At 55.4% G+C, this 17,534-nt stretch overlaps 7 protein-coding genes across 7 annotated transcripts; 4 read left to right on the top strand and 3 right to left on the bottom strand.

The window, feature by feature from the left end:
* The first annotated feature begins 1,132 nt into the window (after positions 1-1,132).
* BAUCODRAFT_470316 (uncharacterized protein) lies at positions 1,133-3,698 on the top strand. The gene is made up of 3 exons (XM_007678256.1): positions 1,133-1,743; positions 1,807-1,894; positions 1,954-3,698. Exons 1-3 carry the CDS (start codon positions 1,225-1,227, stop codon positions 3,462-3,464), a joined length of 2,118 nt encoding a protein of 705 aa, XP_007676446.1. The 5' UTR covers positions 1,133-1,224; the 3' UTR covers positions 3,465-3,698.
* A 33-nt stretch (positions 3,699-3,731) lies between these two features.
* Positions 3,732-5,843, bottom strand: BAUCODRAFT_24114 (uncharacterized protein; the record flags this gene model as incomplete). Its single annotated transcript, XM_007677794.1, has 5 exons — positions 3,732-3,885; positions 3,937-5,276; positions 5,312-5,360; positions 5,455-5,633; positions 5,718-5,843. The coding sequence occupies 5 exons, from the start codon at positions 5,841-5,843 to the stop codon at positions 3,732-3,734; spliced, it is 1,848 nt and encodes a 615-aa protein (XP_007675984.1).
* A 608-nt stretch (positions 5,844-6,451) lies between these two features.
* Positions 6,452-7,951, top strand: BAUCODRAFT_470284 (uncharacterized protein). Its single transcript, XM_007678255.1, has 2 exons — positions 6,452-7,155; positions 7,212-7,951. Exons 1-2 carry the CDS (start codon positions 6,643-6,645, stop codon positions 7,839-7,841), a joined length of 1,143 nt encoding a protein of 380 aa, XP_007676445.1. The 5' UTR covers positions 6,452-6,642; the 3' UTR covers positions 7,842-7,951.
* Positions 7,897-11,160, bottom strand: BAUCODRAFT_139141 (uncharacterized protein). Its single transcript, XM_007678254.1, has 2 exons — positions 10,973-11,160; positions 7,897-10,918 (listed from the first exon to the last, which is right to left on the bottom strand). The coding sequence occupies exon 2, from the start codon at positions 10,743-10,745 to the stop codon at positions 8,061-8,063; it is 2,685 nt and encodes an 894-aa protein (XP_007676444.1). The 5' UTR covers positions 10,746-10,918; positions 10,973-11,160; the 3' UTR covers positions 7,897-8,060.
* A 399-nt stretch (positions 11,161-11,559) lies between these two features.
* On the top strand, positions 11,560-12,650 carry BAUCODRAFT_69777 (uncharacterized protein; the record flags this gene model as incomplete). Its single annotated transcript, XM_007678077.1, has 2 exons — positions 11,560-11,869; positions 11,923-12,650. The coding sequence occupies 2 exons, from the start codon at positions 11,560-11,562 to the stop codon at positions 12,648-12,650; spliced, it is 1,038 nt and encodes a 345-aa protein (XP_007676267.1).
* Positions 12,647-13,745, bottom strand: BAUCODRAFT_107825 (uncharacterized protein; the record flags this gene model as incomplete). The annotated part of the gene is made up of 2 exons (XM_007678253.1): positions 13,010-13,745; positions 12,647-12,958 (listed from the first exon to the last, which is right to left on the bottom strand). Exons 1-2 carry the CDS (start codon positions 13,550-13,552, stop codon positions 12,647-12,649), a joined length of 855 nt encoding a protein of 284 aa, XP_007676443.1. The 5' UTR covers positions 13,553-13,745.
* A 1,116-nt stretch (positions 13,746-14,861) lies between these two features.
* BAUCODRAFT_33649 (uncharacterized protein) lies at positions 14,862-17,422 on the top strand. Its single transcript, XM_007677860.1, has 2 exons — positions 14,862-16,019; positions 16,073-17,422. The coding sequence occupies exons 1-2, from the start codon at positions 15,228-15,230 to the stop codon at positions 17,321-17,323; spliced, it is 2,043 nt and encodes a 680-aa protein (XP_007676050.1). The 5' UTR covers positions 14,862-15,227; the 3' UTR covers positions 17,324-17,422.
* The last annotated feature ends 112 nt before the right edge of the window (positions 17,423-17,534 follow it).

Here is a 17,534-nt window from a genome sequence, read left to right as displayed (position 1 = left end):
AAAGGCAAGCGAAAAGCGAACGAAGTGTCGGCGGCGGAACAGCAGGCTATGAAGGATGATGACGACGAGGCTACGGAAGACGACGACGACGAGCTGACGCTGGAGGAGGAGACGCCTCAGGCGTCTGATCAGGACCCTCCGGACGAGGCTGACAGTGATCGTGATGAAGATGAAGATGACGGTTTCGACGCGCCCCAATCGAGCATGCCGGCCGCAACTCAAGCATCCAAACGAGGTCCGAAGCAGACTGAAGCAATGGATGTTGATCGTGACGGTGTCCCTCCGCCGAGACGAGAGCTGCCCTTTGCGAAGCGCAAAGAAGCGAACCAGGCTGCAAGCACCGAGCCGCAACCTTCACCAGCGAAGCCTGCTACAGGCGACGGGTACGAGGACGAAGAGACTGATGATGACGAACTTTGAACGATGCGTCGTGGTTTGAACGTGTATGCAACAACCCTCGCCGGAGCTGCAAAACGTTGCCTGGACGATATCATGTTGTAGTTCGCGCGACGTGCGGACGTAGTGCATTGTATGGGGGATATTGTGGCCGAGGAAGTCGTTGGGTCACATTCTCGACGCCTGCGTTGCGCTGAGCACGCCACGCCACTGTCAGCACGCTTACACCAGCCAATGCAACCTCACACGTTCAGTGAGCGAGTTGAATTCCATCCTCACTGCACGTGGCTTCCCACGCAAAAGCATTGCTACAAGCACGGCCATTCCTTTATAGCCTGCTTGTTCGCGCTCCTTGGCCTACACCGGCAACAGTCTTGGTCTCTTGGCCCTTAGCGAGCAGACTTTGCGGCGCAACTTGGCGAACTCTCCAGCGATCGAATTGTGCGACTCGCACCAAACACAATGGAGCACGCTCGCGCACGTTGTGCATGGCCAAGCTCGCCGGTCTTGGTAAAGCGATCCAACATTGCTTGTCTCGGCGAAGTTGACGTCGACGGCGTACCGAAATCGCAACCTCGTGGTCTATGACAGGTTTCGACATAACCCAGTCTGGCAGGACACAAGCCTTCTTCGGTCGAAGCATGCAGTATTGCCGCACAAGCGTTGGACCGCCCAGTGAACTGGTGCGCGGTTCCTGCAGCTAAGTGGATGAAAAAGAAGATGGCAGAGTGATGCGATGAGGTCGGTAGCTATATAGCTATTGTAGGTTCCTCTTTCCATCAAGGTTGCTCCCCTCCCTGCATATCGAGGTACAGTACGGCTTTCGCAATGGTCTCTTTCCGTCTCACGGCCCTTGCGGCAGCCGCTGGGCTCGCCAGCTTTGCATATGCGCAGACCTTCCAGCGTCTTGGTGGTTGCCCGACACTAGGCTGCGTTTTCCCACCTGACCAGCAGGACTTCCTCGCAGGTCAGTTGTTCGACATCCGGCTCGAGGTTCACGCACCAGTCAATGGCTCCGAGGCCTTCAATGGCGGCCGCCCAGACCAGAACTTCACCTTCTTCGTCAGCAAGGTCGGCGAGACCCCGGTGCCCGCTGCGCAGTTCTTCGGCGTGCAAGAGCCGCGATTGGAGACCTGGAACTTCACCTACTACACCGATCTGTTCGCTCGGGATGCACGTGCTGTGACACCAGTGAACGTGGCCGCGAAGGCCTACCGTCGCGTTGCGCTTTTTGAGCCGGGTGTCTATGCTGCCACTCTGCGTTACTACAACGGCACGCAGACTACGGCGTACTGGACTGTTCGTGACATTGCCGCCGTCCGCCGGACAAAGAACATCCTGCTCTTTGTGAGTAGTGGCACCCTATGACGATCGCAACTGCATCGCTGACCGCACCTTGTGATGGGATAGATTGGAGATGGCATGACCACCAACATGATCACGGCTGCTCGTCTGATCGCTCACAAGCAGATCAATGGAAGGTACCAAAGTTTAATGGGTGAGTAGGGGCTTCTTCTTGCTTCATTGATGTACGCACACTGATAGAATGTCTTTCAGGCATGGACCAGATGCCGGTTATTGGACACCAAATGACGCACTCTCTCGACTCTTTCATCACCGACTCCGCCAACTCTGCCACGGCTTTGTACACTGGCCACAAGAGCACAGTCAATGCATTGAACGTCTACGTAGACTCCTCTCCTGATGTCTTTGACGATCCCAAAGTCGAAACGATCGCTGAGATGTTCTACCGCCTATACCAAGGCCATGTCGGCATTGTTAGCACTGCCTTCATTGCTGATGCCACACCTGCCGCCCTCACAGCCCATACGCGTGACCGTGGCCAGTACGGCGCAGTCATTGACTCTTTCATCCACGGTATCGTGAACTACACATGGACCGCATGGAACGGTCCAGATGTCATCTTCGGTGGCGGCGCTGAGCAGTTCTGCGCGCCTAGCCTCGGCGGTGTCACCTATCAAGGCCAGGACTACTACAATGTGTTCAACCGGTCCGGTTACACCGTCGTCCAGAACAACACTTCACTGCAGCGTGCATCGAACAGCAGCCGGATCCTTGGTATCTTCTCCGTCTCGAACATGGCGAAGTGGCTGGACCGCAACGTCTACACCGCCAACTACGGCGGGCAGAAGAATAGTCCTGACTGCCGTGGCGGTAACGCCACTGATCAGCCTGGACTCAAGGAGATGACTCTGAAGGCTATTGATGTCCTCCAGACCCGTGCGAACAGCAGCGGCAACAATGGTTGGTTCATCATGTCCGAGGCAGCCTCCATCGACAAGCAGATGCACACACTCGACTACGACCGCGCGCTTGGCGAGCTTCTCGAGCTCGATGACACGCTGAAGGCTTCTATCAACCACCTGAGCCAGCTTGGCGTTCTCAACGATACATTGGTCCTTGTCACCGCCGACCACGGTCACGGCTTCGATGTGTTCGGCAGCTCTGATTCTCAATACATGAATGCCCAGCGCACTGATCGCGCCAAGCGCAATGCTATTGGGACATATGCCAACTCAGGCCAGTCTCAGTACATCAACACCGGCAGCCTTTCATACGGTTCAAGCAACTTCCCAAGCAACTGGGACCCGCGCTACACGCTCGCTCAGGGCTTCTCTGCCAACCCGGACCATCGCGAGGATTACCAAGTCCACAAGAATGGTCCTCGCCTGCCGGCTACCAACATTACTGGGTTCCCGGCAACCGACTACTACGTCAACCCGACCGACAGCCCGACTGGCTTCGTCGTGAACGGCACTCTCCCTACCAACGCCGACCAGGGTGTCCACTCCCTCACAGACGTTCCGGTCTACGCTCTTGGTCCCTGCCAAGAGATCTTTGGCGGCAGCTACAACTCTATCGACGTGTTCTACAAGATGGCGACTTGCCTTGGTCTTTCGCGCCCGAACGCTGTCTCGTCGGGATCGGTAGCAGGTTCCAATGGTCAGGGTGGCCATTACGGCGGTCAAGGCAACCTTGGCAAGGATTACCAGGGTATCACACAATACCGTCAGTACAACGAGAGCTCGCCGAGGTACGGTGTATAGATGTGGTACGAAAAGTAGAGTATGAACGGAAGGGAGCCGGAGGCTAGACATGATGCAGGGCTTCCCAAAGCGATTAACGAAAGTGAATGATGTACAGGAGTGCAAAGTGCTCATAAAAGCATAATCAAAAAACGCCGAGACCATTAGGTCTGGTGTATGTATCGATCGCTGTCCACTGGGGCAGTGAGAACATGTCACATTCCCGCTTGTTGCTTTAATGTACTCGAGCCACAACATCGGCAGTCCACTTCACATTCTTCGTAACGCTTACTCCGCGCGCTCTTCCTCAAGCCGATGTACTTTGCCGAGGCGTGCAGCAGGCAGCCATTGCTCCTCCGGCGTCACGAGGTAAGTGACAATGCCAAAGATGGTAATGGCACCGAAGATAACAGGGCTGTAGTTGAAAGTCTCACCCGTAACCCTGCAAAGGTGTTAGCGAAGCCCTATCGTGCCGCGACTCATCAATACTCACGGGAAGGCCAGGGGCGAGAAGAGCACGCCTGCAAGATACAGATTCCACACTAACGCGATGATAGTGAGCGGACGCGACCACTTGCCCAGACTCCACGGAGAATGCTGGAACTGCCTTGGCGTAAGGAAGACTCGGCCGAATGCAATGAGCGCATATGCGGTGATGGTGGGCACGCCAGCGGCAGACACTAGAGACGTGAAGGCTACCGGCGAGGGTAAGATAGTGCACAGTAGCAGCGCCGCCACGGCATGCATCACAATGATGGCGTTCCTTGGCTCCTTTTTATCAGACACTTGCGAGATCCAGCCTGAGAATGGAAGTACACCGTCTCTGGCAACAGCCCAGATAAGTCGAGAGCTCGCGACACCAGCAACGGTGGTGTTGAATATTAAGCCGAAGATGCAGACGACGTTCATGAAGACATGACCGCCTCGTCCCATGGTCATAGCGTAGATTTCGACGAATGGCTGAGGGGCGCCAAGGCTGTAGAGGGTGTCGAGATCCGGCAAGCAGAACAAGAAGAGTATGACCAGCGGAAAGCCGATAATCGCCGAAGCAACAGCCGAAGTGAAGATACCACGAGCTGCCACAACGCTGGCGTTCTTCGTTTCTTCAGATATATGTCCGGAAGCTTCGAAGCCGACCAAGATGCCAGCCGTCACGTAATAGCTAAGCATCCAGTTCCAGACAGGTGGCGCTCCCGTTTCGTTGAAGGTCTGCGTGAACACGTAACGGGCATCGTGAAAGCCATATGTCTTCGAGACGGCGATCGGCAGCCAGATGATGTTCAAGAAGAAGTCGAGGAGAATGATACCGACGGCTATGCGGAAGATCGTACGGTAGGTCTTCGGGTTGAGATAGTTCATGCCGACCGCGAGGAAAAGGAAACACTCCGCAACGATCCATTGCACGGCGCGGAAATGGATGTCGCTAGTATCGGTCGAGAAGGGTAAGCCAAAGACTGTGATCTCGGAGAGCAGGAAGTTGGCGGCCGCCTGGCAGTTGCTGGCGACGAAAGTCGTCCACGCGGTGGTGCTCCACCAAGCGACAATGAAGCCGAACAGTCGACCATAGCGCCGTCCTCCAGATTCAGCTGCCCAGAAATAGATCGAACCCGCAGCTGGCAATGCGGAGCAGATCTCGGCGAGCACAGCAGCCGTAATGAAGACGAAGATGCAAGTCACGACGTAGCTTGACCTAGATTGGATCAGTATGGGCGTGGTCAAGATCGTGGACAGTCGAAGTTCGAACCAATAAGCTGCGGGTCCACCAGCGCCAACACCAATCGTGAAGGTCGTGCGAATGCCACCAACAGAGTAGAGCGCGGCTGCTGCTGTTAGCTGGAGTATTACCGTCACACAGTGAGTGCACACACCGAAGCTTGCGGCGAAGCTCTCAAAGAACTGCCATTGCCGGTGAAGAGACTGATGGTGTTAGCGTCGAACTAGAGGAGCGCATTAGGTGAGGACCCGTACCTGCTTATACCCAAGCGCACGCTTCTGGACGTTAGCAACTCACGCGATACAGGGAGGGGGGGGCATCGATGGATGGTCATAGCATCTCCTTTCGCGCATGTGAATGCCCAAGTTCATGCCGTGTAATCTCAATCTACGCCTCCCCATGCTCACTCCCAGCGCGCAGAGCGAGGGTTGATGAGCAGGTGGATCAGGCGCAGATACCGGCGTACCATGACTCAACTTCACTTGATGCAAGCTCAACTCACTCAGTGCGCTTTTGGAAATACTACATGCTTCTCATCTCGACCACTTCATGCTCCGTACCAGATAACGCTCGTCGGAGTCGATGCTGCTGTCGTCGGTAACGTTGAAGTCGGACTGGAGAGGGTTGTTGGGCGCAATGTCCGCCACGCTTCCGTCAACGGCGGAGCTGTTCTTCGCCGATGCCATGTTCACAATGCTGTAGGGGTTACTTGACGCTCACTTCCCAGAATGTTGATTTTGACTCAAAATTAAGCTCAAGCCTGTGATGAGATGCAGATGGAGATAAAAAACTTCAGATCCTGCAGCTCCGCGGCACAATGCCGCTTGCGGAAGGCTCCGGGAACCACTGGTATGTCTACCACTCTACCAATGGCACTTATTGGCTTGCCTGCAGCCACCAGAATGCCCTTATCATCCCACGTCGACTGCTGCTGCACGGCAAGCAGTTACCGGCTCGCTTGCAGGTCTTCCACGATGCATCATTCGATACCGGCCGGCAGGTGCAGCTGTTCCGGCAGCCGCATCCCACGCGTCTCGGTTCCTACCGGGCTACCGGCAGATCGAAGAGCATGACGTCTATATCAAGTTCATCCGCAGCCTGACTTTAGCATTCCACCTCATACCGTTGTTGGAAAGGCTCGATAATGCGGCTTCTCTAGCCTTCGAACGATCGACTTACCGTGCTGAAGTCTTCCGCTTGCCATTGGCTCCCAAGATGTGACCTGCGAACCGTGCCGCCGCTCTGGAGCACACGAACCGCTCTTGGCTCATCACTTCCAACTTCAGTCCGATCACCTTTGGTGACATTCTCAAATCAATTGAGGCACAGAGTTTCTAACCGCGACTGTTCCTGCATCGGCCTCACGTCACCTGGCGAAACGCCGCATGGCCGCATTGCATATTAGGTGCCACGCTCCCCTAGCCAGCCGATTCCGTAGGTACCTTTCTCCATTCCATCTTTTCCTGTCCTAGAATACTACTCAAGATGAAGTTCTCAACTGCCGTCGCTGTTGCGGCCATCGCCAGCCTCGCAGAAGCAAGGCAATGCGCCAACTTCACTGTCCCTGTCCAGCTCTCTGCCCGTAATGGCGTGTTCAACCAGACGACGCCAGTCACCAACATCGACGTTACCAACTTCTTCCTTAACCTGACCCAGCAAGGCGGCAACTACTCCGCCGCCACCTTAACCGGTTATCGAACCGTCTCCGGCACCTACAACATCGAAGCTACCTACTGCCGTCCCGACAATGGATCTGCCAACACTGTTCAAGTGCTTACGCACGGCATTGGCTTCGACCGCACCTACTGGGACGTCAGCTACAATAACTTCAACTACTCCTACGTCGCGGAAGCTGTGGACACATATGGCTATAGCACGTTCAGCTGGGACCGCCTTGGCGTTGGCATGTCCCAGCACGGTGAGCCAGTCAACGAGATCCAAGCACTTCTGGAAGTTGATGCTCTTCGCGCCCTCACCCAGATGCTCCGCAACGGCTCTGTAAGTCCACCACTCAATCGCTCTGTACGCGTGAAGGACGCTAACAGTCGCTTTAGATTGAGTGCACTGGCGGCAGGAGGTTCAACAAGATCGTTCACGTCGGCCACAGTTTCGGTTCAGACCACACTTACGCGCTGACGGCCATGTACCCGAACATTTCCGACGGGATTGCCCTCACCGGCTTCTCGCAGACCGGCACTTTCGTCCCCTACTTTGCGCTAGGCGGCAACTTCGTCCAAGCAAACACCATGCCCGCACTGTCCGGTTACGTGGACGGCTACTTCGCGTCAGGCGACCCAACTGGCGCGCAAACCAACTTCTTCGCGCCCGGCATGTTTGACCCGAACCTTCTTACGCTGGCATCCACCTCCTTGGGACAGCCAGTGACGGTTGGCGAGCTCCTCACCATCGGCGCCGAGACTGCCAGCGTAAACCACATCGCGAAGCCCGTTCTCATCATCACCGGCGGCAGAGACGTTCCCTTCTGCGGCGGCAACTGCCTCGTGGCTCCCCCGGGTTTCAGCTCCATCCCTCAGCAAGCACTGACTACGCTTCCCAACGCAGTCAACGGCACAGCGGTGATTGTGCCAAATGCCGGTCACGGCCTGAACTTGGAGTACAGCCACCCTTTCACCTACGGTACGATCAACAACTACTTCGTCCAGAACGGCCTTGGCCCGCACTAGAAGATAAATATAGAGTGTAAGGACACAATGGACAGATACCGTGGCCAAGAAAGAGCTGTGGCATATATGCCCTGTACAAATCGAGAAGATAATGTTGTATAATGATAATGAATTGATCATGCACTCGAGCCACTCAACATGCCATATGGGTATCATCCCGTGGTCTCATCCAAAACGCCTCGCTAAAGTTAGATCATCCACCCACAAGCTGCTCACTGACTAAAGCTTTAGCTGCAAGCTGTACTCCATCCCTTGCTTCCCAACCCACTCCTCGAGCATCGTGTAACCGGCCCTCGTAGCCACGACCGGCGAACTCTGGAGGCCTAGAGGCAGCTTATACGCACCAGCGAAAGCGCCGGCTTTCACGGCATTCGACGCCACCGCGCCCTTCGCCCGCCGGCTCCACGCCACAGGAAAATCAGACTGCAACGCTTCAATATCAAGCTTCTCCTCGCCCTCTCGAACGCTCCTAAGCAGCGTCCGATGCGTCTCCGCCACCGCATCCAGACCAAGGTTCTTGGCATTGGCAGCATACAGCGTCGACAAGTCTAGAATATGCCCGCAGTAAACGACGCCAAGATGGCTCGCCAAGCCGCTCAGCAGTGGGAAGGCTTCGCAACTCCGCTTGACGAAACTGAAAAAGCCGTGCAAGGTCCGCCAATTCCTACTCGGCGGAGGCTGCTTGGGGTCGGCTGCGAGTGCGGCTTCGTCCGCGGAGGTGAAGGCGAGGAAGTAGGCTAGCAGTGACTCAATGGATTTCACTGCTGCCAGCTTCTGCTCTTTCAACGGAGCGGCGGGATCTGAGTGCACGAGCTTGAGGGCGTTGAGGTGAGATTGTGCGGCATGCTTCAGGTCTCGACCAAGAGTCTCCAGCCGCTTCTGCTCCGTCTCCCAAGCTTGCTGCAACGGCGTCTTATTGCTCGGCTGGCTGGACGGCGGCCTAGCGGTATTAGTACCGTTGGGTTGCGAGGCGTGGCCATCCGCGAGGGGTGTGTTCGACTTCGCTGATGGCGTATCTGCGTTGCTGTGGACGGAATGCTCACGCGTCATGGCGATGGCTGAGAGGTGGTCTTTGCGGAAGCTGGGCGTGGCTTGTTGGGACTTATGTGCGCTAGACAACATAGCGGGCGACGGTAGGTCAGGCTGAATAGGCGTGCTTGGGTTCTTGGTCGTCTCAAGGTCGGCAGGCGCCTTCCTGCGCTTAGCTGGAGGCTCTTCGTTTGCGGTTTCGGCCTGCCTCGGCGTGTCCTTCTTTGCCTCTGTCGGCTTCGTGGTGTCGGCAGATGGCGCAGGTCGCTTTCTGCTGGTCACCGGTCCTGCACTCTGTGTGTGCGACCGCTCTTCGCTAGAGGTTCGCTTGCTTTCCTGTTGCTTTGCTGCGCCGTTGACTGCTGCGGGAGGCGGGCCTACTCTCTGCGCAACACCTTTCGCATTAGGATCGCGCTTCTTCGCCGCGTTTGCTGCCGGCTTGTCAGATCTCGGCTCTTCAACAACAGTATTTGTCTGTTGAGCGGACAGTTCAGCAGTCCTGGTTGGATTTGGCCGCATTTTCAAGATCCTCCTAACAGCTTCTCGTTGGTGCTTTTTGACCTTGAACTTAACGACAAGCTCCGGCGTCTGCGTACGCTTTGTCTCCATAACCTTGGCGACCGTAATCTTGTCCTCCCGTGACAGCTCGGGAGTCTGCACGCGGGGCGGCGGCGCAGATATCGCTGCTGACCGCCCGTTGTCTTCCGCATCCGAGCGCATGGCAGGTGAGCTGGAGTGAGCACGAAAGCCGTTGCGCGGAATCGGCGACTTCCGCTTCGTGACGCCTTCAGTGGGTTGTATCGGCGTAAGCTTGCCGTTCTTTGTCAGCACGCTTGACGTAGAGCTATCGGAACCGGTATGCTTGGACCGCTCCCGCGCTTTCAGAGTCGCAGCGATATTGGCAGGTATAGTAGGTGAAAGACGTTCGGGCAGAGACGACTCATTCAGAGGCGACAGCCTCGGCGGCAACCCTGCATCATCATCATCCTCCTGCCTGTCATCCCGTAGCGTGGCGGCCTTCTCCGGCAGTGGAGACTCGTTATGATGGAGCGGTGGTGCCTCCTTAGTGTTGGCAGGCGCAAACGGAAGTGACTCAGTGCGCGCTCCCTCATGCGCATGGGGGAGTGACTCAGTACGCGCCTTCTTCTCCGCAGGCTGTTCGCCTGCCTGCTCAATTGCAGCTTGCCGCTTAGTTTGCACTGTATCTTCAGCCTCCCGCTTGCGCTTGCGAATCACATCAGCAGCATCTGGCTTGACTGGTGGGTCAGAGACGACGGCGTCCTCTTCCGCTGCCGCTGCCGCCGCGGCTAGCACCTCCTCCGTCTCAACCTTCACTCTCTCTGACGGTCCCTTAACGACGGCGGACTTGGCTGGCGCAGCTTCAGCGTGCTTCTCGGTTTTGCTAGGCTTTTGCTGCGCAGGCGTCGAGCCACCAGTCTGCTTCTTCTTGTACGCATCTAGGCTGATCGTCTTCTTCGGCATGACGTTCGTATTCGGCGTACCCACCGCAGTTGCTGGTCTAACCTGTCCCTTCGCTTGACCTAACGCGCCATCTGTTGGCTCCTTCGGTCTCGTTGGATGCTGCACATACATCTCCTTACCAGGCTCGTGATACACGAAAGTCTGGTACTGCACCAGCTCACCCTCTTTCCACTGAAACGGAGCTTGGTGTAGCCACTGAGTCGCCGCGTACTGATAGGCATGATGATAGCGAGGCTCAACGTCCTGAGGGATGGTGAGCACGTACGGATCAGGCTCAGTGACCGCGCGCATGCGATCGATGGCCGTGTTGATGGCATCCAAATCCCCATGGTCCTGCACGATTGAAGCTGCTTTCTCTGGCGCGGTCTTGCTAGTTTCTTGCACGCCTGGCATGTTTATGGATGTCGAATAGGTACACAGTCAACCTTGACTGCTGAATATGTGGGCTGGATGATGTTGGTAGTAGACATTGAGCTGGAGTGTCAGCCTGTCTCCAAGACACGGGCGGTGCCTGAGACGGTCAGTAGTGAATGTAGGTCTCCAGAGGCGCGTGAAAATGGCTCTATCTGGCATCATTGTCAATACATGTCTTATTGTTCACATGTGGCATTGAAGCTCACCCTCGCTTTCAGCCCTGAAGACGCCGCAGCTGCCCGCTCGCAATAACAATGCGCTGCATTGAGCGGCCGGCGCTCACCATCTGCGTCGCTCGGCTCACGGCAGCCACGTGAGTAGGAGGGCGCGAACAGGCGGCGACTGTGTGATACTGGAAGGCACGAACAGTACTCTACTCTCCTCTGCTAACTGCCATCAGCCGCTCGGGTACGGGAGTGCCTGGCGCATCGCCCAGAAAGCCGGGCCCGCGATCCGAACGGCGTGGCGTCATTTGGGGCTGCTGCAGGGCTGATACATGTATCGATGCTGCACCATCTCGTTTCTGCTCCTACTTCCTGACCAGGGCACGAGTCATTGGGAGTTACTAGTACTTTATTATCATTCTGTAAAAGCACAAGTGGCCCCTTGAGCCTCCGGCGTCATGTCAGCTCAAATGGCCATCTCCCAGACGTGAGCTGCAGATTGTCCGGCAACAAGGGACGAGAGGTAAAGCTGCGATATTCAACGCTCGCAAAACAGATCTCCGCAATTCTCACGCTCGATTGGAATTTACACTTGCAGGGAATTGCTTCACGCGCCCCGTTATGTCAGCATGTCCGAGCAGACTGTATATCGCCTACCATCTAAAGGGGCTGGCTACCAAAAGCTCGAGCAGAAGACCGAGCCGGTTCCAAAGATACAGGCGCATGAGGTTCTGCTCAAAGTACACGCAACAACATTGAACTACCGTGACATTGTAATCGCGAATGGAGGATATCCGTTCCCTGTCAAGGACGACGTTGTCCCACTGTCTGACGGCGCAGGAACGATCGAGCAAGTAGGCGATGCTGTGAAATGGCTTGCGAAAGGTGACAGGGTGATTGCGAACTTTGACCTTTCTAACCTATACGGGCCGCAGCAGGGTGAGTCCAGAGCCCGGATACAAGCTGTGCCGCAGCGCGCTGACCCGAGCAAGACTGGCTCAATGGGCTCGGTGGTCCAATAGACGGCATGCTTCGGCAATACATTGCCGTCCCAGCACGATCTTTGGTGAAGATTCCAGAGACTACCACTTTAAACTGGGCACAACTGGCCGGTCTCGTCTGCACAGGCACTACAGCCTGGAATGCCCTATATGGCAACAACCCGCTGAAGCCAGGTCAAACCGTGCTGTTTCAAGGCACAGGCGGTGTCAGCATGACCGGCTTGATGCTCGCAAAGGCTGCTGGAGCCATAACAATCATCACCTCTTCGTCAGACGAGAAGCTCAAGATGGCCAAGGAGCAGTACGGCGCAGACCATCTCATCAATTACAAGACCAACCCAAACTGGGCGGCTGAAGCCAACAAGATCACCGAAGGCAGAGGCGTCGATATCATCTTCGAAAACGGCGGTTCTGGCACCATTGAGCAGAGCGTGGAATGCGTCGCTCGAGGCGGAATCATCGCAGTGATTGGCTTCCTTTCGCCGGCGAAGGAGATGCCGGATGTGGCAAGCCTGGTGCTCGGTAAAGGCTGCATTGTACGCGGTATCAACGTGGGTGCAAAGCAGCTCACTGACGATCTTGTCGCTTTTGTTTGCGGTAAGAACTTGCAAATGCCTGTGGAGAAGATTTTCAAGTTCACCAAAGAGGACATCCTGGAGGCGTACAAGTACCTCGAAAGCGGATCGCACGTTGGGAAGGTTGCCATACAAATTGCTTAGCTTTTCGGCGGGTTAATGCTCGCTGACTTGGGCAATTCGCTTCCAGCTGCGACTGTCGCACCAGCATCGACTGGCAAGACCACACCCGTCATCCACCTCGCCTCGTCTCCGGCCAAGAAACGCACCGCAGCGCCTACATCCCACCCATTGCCCTCTGTCTTCAGCAAGCTCCGATTCTTGCGCGCCTCGCGAGCTTCCTCCGTCATCCCGGCCCCGTACATCATCGGCGTGTAGACCATGCCAGGACATACGCAGTTTACACGAATGCCTTGCGGAGCGTGATGCGCGGCCATTGCTCTGGTCATGTTCTACGAACGTCAGTGCGTCCCGTCCATACGCTGACGTGAATGGCAACGTACTACTATAGCACCTTTACTCGTCGGATAGAGGAGGTGGGGATTGCCGCCTCGTAAGCCCGCGACAGAAGCCAGGTTGACGATGCTGCCGCGCCACTGCCCTTCGTTCTTCTCCATCTCGGGAATGGCGTACTTGCACATCATAACCATACTCGCAACGTTGATCTCCATCCCCTTCGCCCATTCCATCATATCAACTTCCTTTGCCGTACCTGTCGCGCCACCAACACCAACAACATTAACCAAAATGTCAAGCCTGCCGAAACGCTTCAATGCAACTTCAACGGCAAGTTTGCAGTCGTTCTCGTTTGTAACGTCCGCTTTGAAGGCGATTGCTCGACCCTGACCGTCCTGGTGGATCATCTCGACGGTCCGTTCTGCGAGCTCAATCTTCATGTCGACACAAACGACGTCGCAGCCCGCTTCGGCCAGCAGGATGGCTGAAGCTCTGCCGTTGCCAATGCCATCTTCGAGCGCTCCGGCTCCGGTAACGATGGCTACGCGGCCCTTTAGTGATCTAGTTGGTCGTTGAATCTGTTCGCTCATCTTTGACGGCGTTAAGACGCATGACGGACAACATGCTCAAATGGCGTCCTAAGAAGCTTGATGAGGGGTTCGGGGGCAAGCACCGAGGACCTAGGCAATGAACTCAACTGTTCGTTCTCTCACGATTTATGCCATGTGTATGTAGTGCTAGCCGGTACCTGAGTAGGTGCATGCAGGTATGGAACGTCCAGACATGATATGTGCATTGCTAGACTTAGTCATATGATGGGTCGTCGATCACTTCTTCACCGTTTGCGAGCATTCACCTACATTGTGAGGGCCGAAATGAGCGGATATGAAATTCCCCTTGTCGAAGCAATGCTCAGTGCTAGGACGCCAGAAAAGCTCATCATCGTATGGGTGCTCCATGTCATAGCAAAAGCATGGCATCCGAGCTCCAACGTCGTTGCTTCATGTCATATTGCGAGTCGACAATAGAGCGAAGTATTGATCCTCTCACGATTGCGTGAGACATAGGTGACCACCCCCCTGCTAATCAACTCTCGCGTGGTGCGGCCGTTCGCCACGGCAATGTCTATCATGAAGCGAGTTCCGCGCGCGCAACGCAACTCGAGCCAAGGGGTCACAGTAATGATCCGGGTCTGTGGATTTGCGAGGTAGAACGATCTTGAGGACCGATGCGAACATCGACATGAGACGAGCTCCGAACAGGCTGCATGTTTCTCCTGACAGTAAAGCTTACCGACACGCAAGCGCCTACTGGGTTCACCGTAAGTCACTGAAACGAAGCTTGCCGTCAAGACCGAAGAAAGTACGGTTAAAAATGTCCCCAAGGCTGCTCAGCAGCTATTGATTCACGATGCCCTTGGAACTCAGGATTTCACGCGACAAGTTGGCATGATCCCAAAGTGATCGCATAGGAATGCTATCCTATTGTATGTGGTCTTACGGTTGCTCATCTCCTTAGCAATGCTCTTGAGATATGGCAACAGAACTTGAAATCTCTCGCGATCCGATATGCTAACACCACGCTATTGGTCCTATAACAGCATGTTGGTCTAATGTTTAGCCTCGAGAGTTCGCCGACTAGGTGGGCCGCTTGTTAGAACGATCGCGCACTCAAACTGCCACATTCTCATGTCGTGTCGCACAGAGACATCTGACAGATCGACCAGGTCGAGACAATGGTACATGGTGCGAAACGACACCATGTGTTGTCGTTAAATGGTGGTCGAGGAAATAGAAGAGGTGGAAATGGTGGGAAATGCCGAGACCCCACGCTGCATCTCCAGTGGCAGTATGTATGTCATCTCTAAAGCCTATCTCCCTCCGCCGCTCCATCTTCCTCATCGACATTAACCGCGGACTCGTCCTGTGACCGGACCATTCAGCAAAGCCTACTCTTCCCATCTCAGATAAGGTGGCGTCGTCTGCCGCTACCTACCGTACAGAACACCACCATGTTCAGCATCCAATAACACGCGCCTTCCGTCCCAGCTATCCTGGGCAGAAGCCTAGCCAGATACGACGGCTAATAGCTAAAAAGACCGCCAAGCGAGTACGATAGCATCGGCATTGCATGCTTGATGTCTGATCAAGGAAACCAACTTCAAACCTAAGCATACGCAACCCCTGGGACTCTATCCCTATCAAGTGTCTCGGACCGCCATAAGCCTCCCAAGACAAGGCTTGCGAGTCTACACCCTCAGAAGCCATGCCGACTCTCGCGGTCGTCAACTTCAATATCGTCTGCGCCACTCTCGGTGGCTTCATCACCATCTTCGGCCTTGTCTCTTACCTGCTTAAAGAGAAATTCTATCTCTCCGAGGCCCTCATATCTACTCTCGCTGGTCTGGTCTTCAGCCCTCATGCGACGAATTGGATCAAGCCGTTGCAGTATGCCAATGACAACGAGGTCGATCTCGAAACTGTCACGCTCTACTTCACCCGCCTTGTCCTTGGCGTGCAGCTGGTCCTTGCAGGCGTACAGTTGCCTAGCAAGTATCTGTGGAAGGAATGGAAGAGCTTGAGTCTGCTGTTGGGTCCAGGGATGTGCTGTATGTGGATATCAACGAGCCTGCTCGTGTGGGCATTGGTGCCGAAGATCGACTTCTTGTTCGCACTTGCTGTAGGCGCAAGCGTTACACCGACGGATCCTGTGCTCTCGAACAGCATCGTAAAGGGCAAGTTCGCAGACAAGAACATTCCGCCGCCGTTGCAGAAGATCATTATCGCTGAGTCTGGTGCGAACGACGGCCTAGGGTACCCTTTTTTGTTCCTGGCGCTGTACCTTATCAAATACGTCGGCTATGGCGGGCTGGGCGTTACTGGCAATGGTGGCACCGCGATTGGATTGTGGTTCTATGAGACGTGGTGCTACACAATTCTCATGTCTGTTGCCTACGGTGCCGCGGTAGGCTGGATCGCAAAGGAGCTTCTGCACTGGGCGGAAGAGCGACGCTACGTTGACAGAGAGTCATTCCTCGTCTTTGCTATCACACTTGCGGTAAGCACGTACACGTCGTATGTCAGAAGTTTGAACTGATGGACGTTGTGTAGCTGTTCATCGTCGGCACAGTTGGCATGCTCGGTTCCGACGACGTTCTGGCTTGCTTCATTGCCGGCAACGCCTTCACGTGGGACGACTGGTTCCGTCTTGAGACAATGGACGATAGTCTGCAGCCAACCATCGACATGCTACTTAACGTCTCCATCTTCATGTGGTTTGGAGCCGTGTGCCCGTGGCATCAATTCGTTGCAAACGGTGTTATTCCCATCTACCGGCTAATTCCTCTCGGCATTCTCGTGCTTCTGCTTCGACGCTTACCAATGGTTCTAGCCTTCCACAAGTGGATCCCTCAAATCGAGCATATTCAACACGCTACCTTCGTCGGATTCTTCGGGCCAATCGGAGTCAGCGCAATATTTTATCTCTACATCTCGCGGGAATTCTTGCGCGGCATCGAGGTCAATGGCGAGCAGCGTCCGGATGCAGCGCACTTGTCTGAGGTCATGAACGTTACTATCTGGTTCCTGGCCGTGTGCTCCATTTTCGTGCATGGGCTCTCTATCCCGCTTGGAAAGCTCGGTTTCTACCTTCCACGTACCATTAGCATGGCGGTTTCGTCAGAACGGGCATCTGCCTCGCCAAGTATGGCGCGCGGAGACGACCCAGAAGAGCCAAATGTACCCGACCTCGCCGAGGACGCACGCATCGAAGAACGCAAACTCGAGAGTTGGTTTAGGCGACGTACAACGACTGGCGCATCAGGCGAACCTTCATCGAAAACTCACGGTTGGGTTCCTCGAAGTATTGCCCGGGTTGGTAAGCACATTTTGGAGGACATCACGCGGCCGGCTGGTAAGACGGTGCATGGCAAGCATGGTGGCATCCGAAATGGTGCGGCAGACAAGGAGAACAATAGCGGCGCATCTGGCTCTGGCGGACATGGTGGCGCGCGACCTGACATCTCGGCTCCCAAAGATGCGCGATTAATCGGTCATTCTATCAATAACCCGCCCGTGTCTGCTCCTGCTGACGCTGGGCCGCCGAGTGATGCATCGCAAAGGAGGCTTTCAGATGTGGACGGACCACGTGTTCACGCTGTCAGCCCGACACGGTCGCCAGTGAGGTCGAGGATGGCGAGCCCAGAGCGCAGATTTGATGGCTCATCGACTCCGACGTCTACTACCGCTCCACCTATTGGCTGGCACAGAAGCATACGCTTCCCAGATGATCCTGCAGTGCTACCGACTCTCAGAAGCGTCGGCCAAGTGGAGGAACGTCCACTTATCGGTGAGCGAGAGTGACAATAGACTTCAACTGGACGAGTGCTAGAGCAATGTGAAAAGTATCTATAAAGCCGTGTCGACTAAGAGAGGTGACTCAATTCGCCGCATCAACGAGAGTTCGTTCACTAGCTTGTCAGACCCACCTCACGGCCTAAAGTATGTGATAAGCGAGATCATGTGGGTGGGTGGGACGCCCCGCAGCAACCTGAACCACCGCGGTTACGATAGC

This window comes from Baudoinia panamericana, assembly GCF_000338955.1.
Source record: "Baudoinia panamericana UAMH 10762 unplaced genomic scaffold BAUCOscaffold_6, whole genome shotgun sequence".
NCBI classification, from domain to species: domain Eukaryota; kingdom Fungi; phylum Ascomycota; class Dothideomycetes; order Mycosphaerellales; family Teratosphaeriaceae; genus Baudoinia; species Baudoinia panamericana.
This window is presented reverse-complemented; position numbering and strand designations above follow the sequence as displayed.

Coding starts and splice junctions, on each gene's coding strand:
- BAUCODRAFT_470284 (XM_007678255.1), top strand. CDS start 6,643: ATGAAGTTCTCAACTGCCGTCGCTGTTGCGGCCATCGCCAGCCTCGCA. Junction 7,156..7,211: donor AGATGCTCCGCAACGGCTCT/GTAAGTCCACCA, acceptor CAGTCGCTTTAG/ATTGAGTGCACTGGCGGCAG.
- BAUCODRAFT_33649 (XM_007677860.1), top strand. CDS start 15,228: ATGCCGACTCTCGCGGTCGTCAACTTCAATATCGTCTGCGCCACTCTC. Junction 16,020..16,072: donor TCTTTGCTATCACACTTGCG/GTAAGCACGTAC, acceptor GACGTTGTGTAG/CTGTTCATCGTCGGCACAGT.
- BAUCODRAFT_139141 (XM_007678254.1), bottom strand. CDS start 10,745: ATGCCAGGCGTGCAAGAAACTAGCAAGACCGCGCCAGAGAAAGCAGCT.
- BAUCODRAFT_470316 (XM_007678256.1), top strand. CDS start 1,225: ATGGTCTCTTTCCGTCTCACGGCCCTTGCGGCAGCCGCTGGGCTCGCC. Junction 1,744..1,806: donor CAAAGAACATCCTGCTCTTT/GTGAGTAGTGGC, acceptor GTGATGGGATAG/ATTGGAGATGGCATGACCAC. Junction 1,895..1,953: donor AAGGTACCAAAGTTTAATGG/GTGAGTAGGGGC, acceptor AATGTCTTTCAG/GCATGGACCAGATGCCGGTT.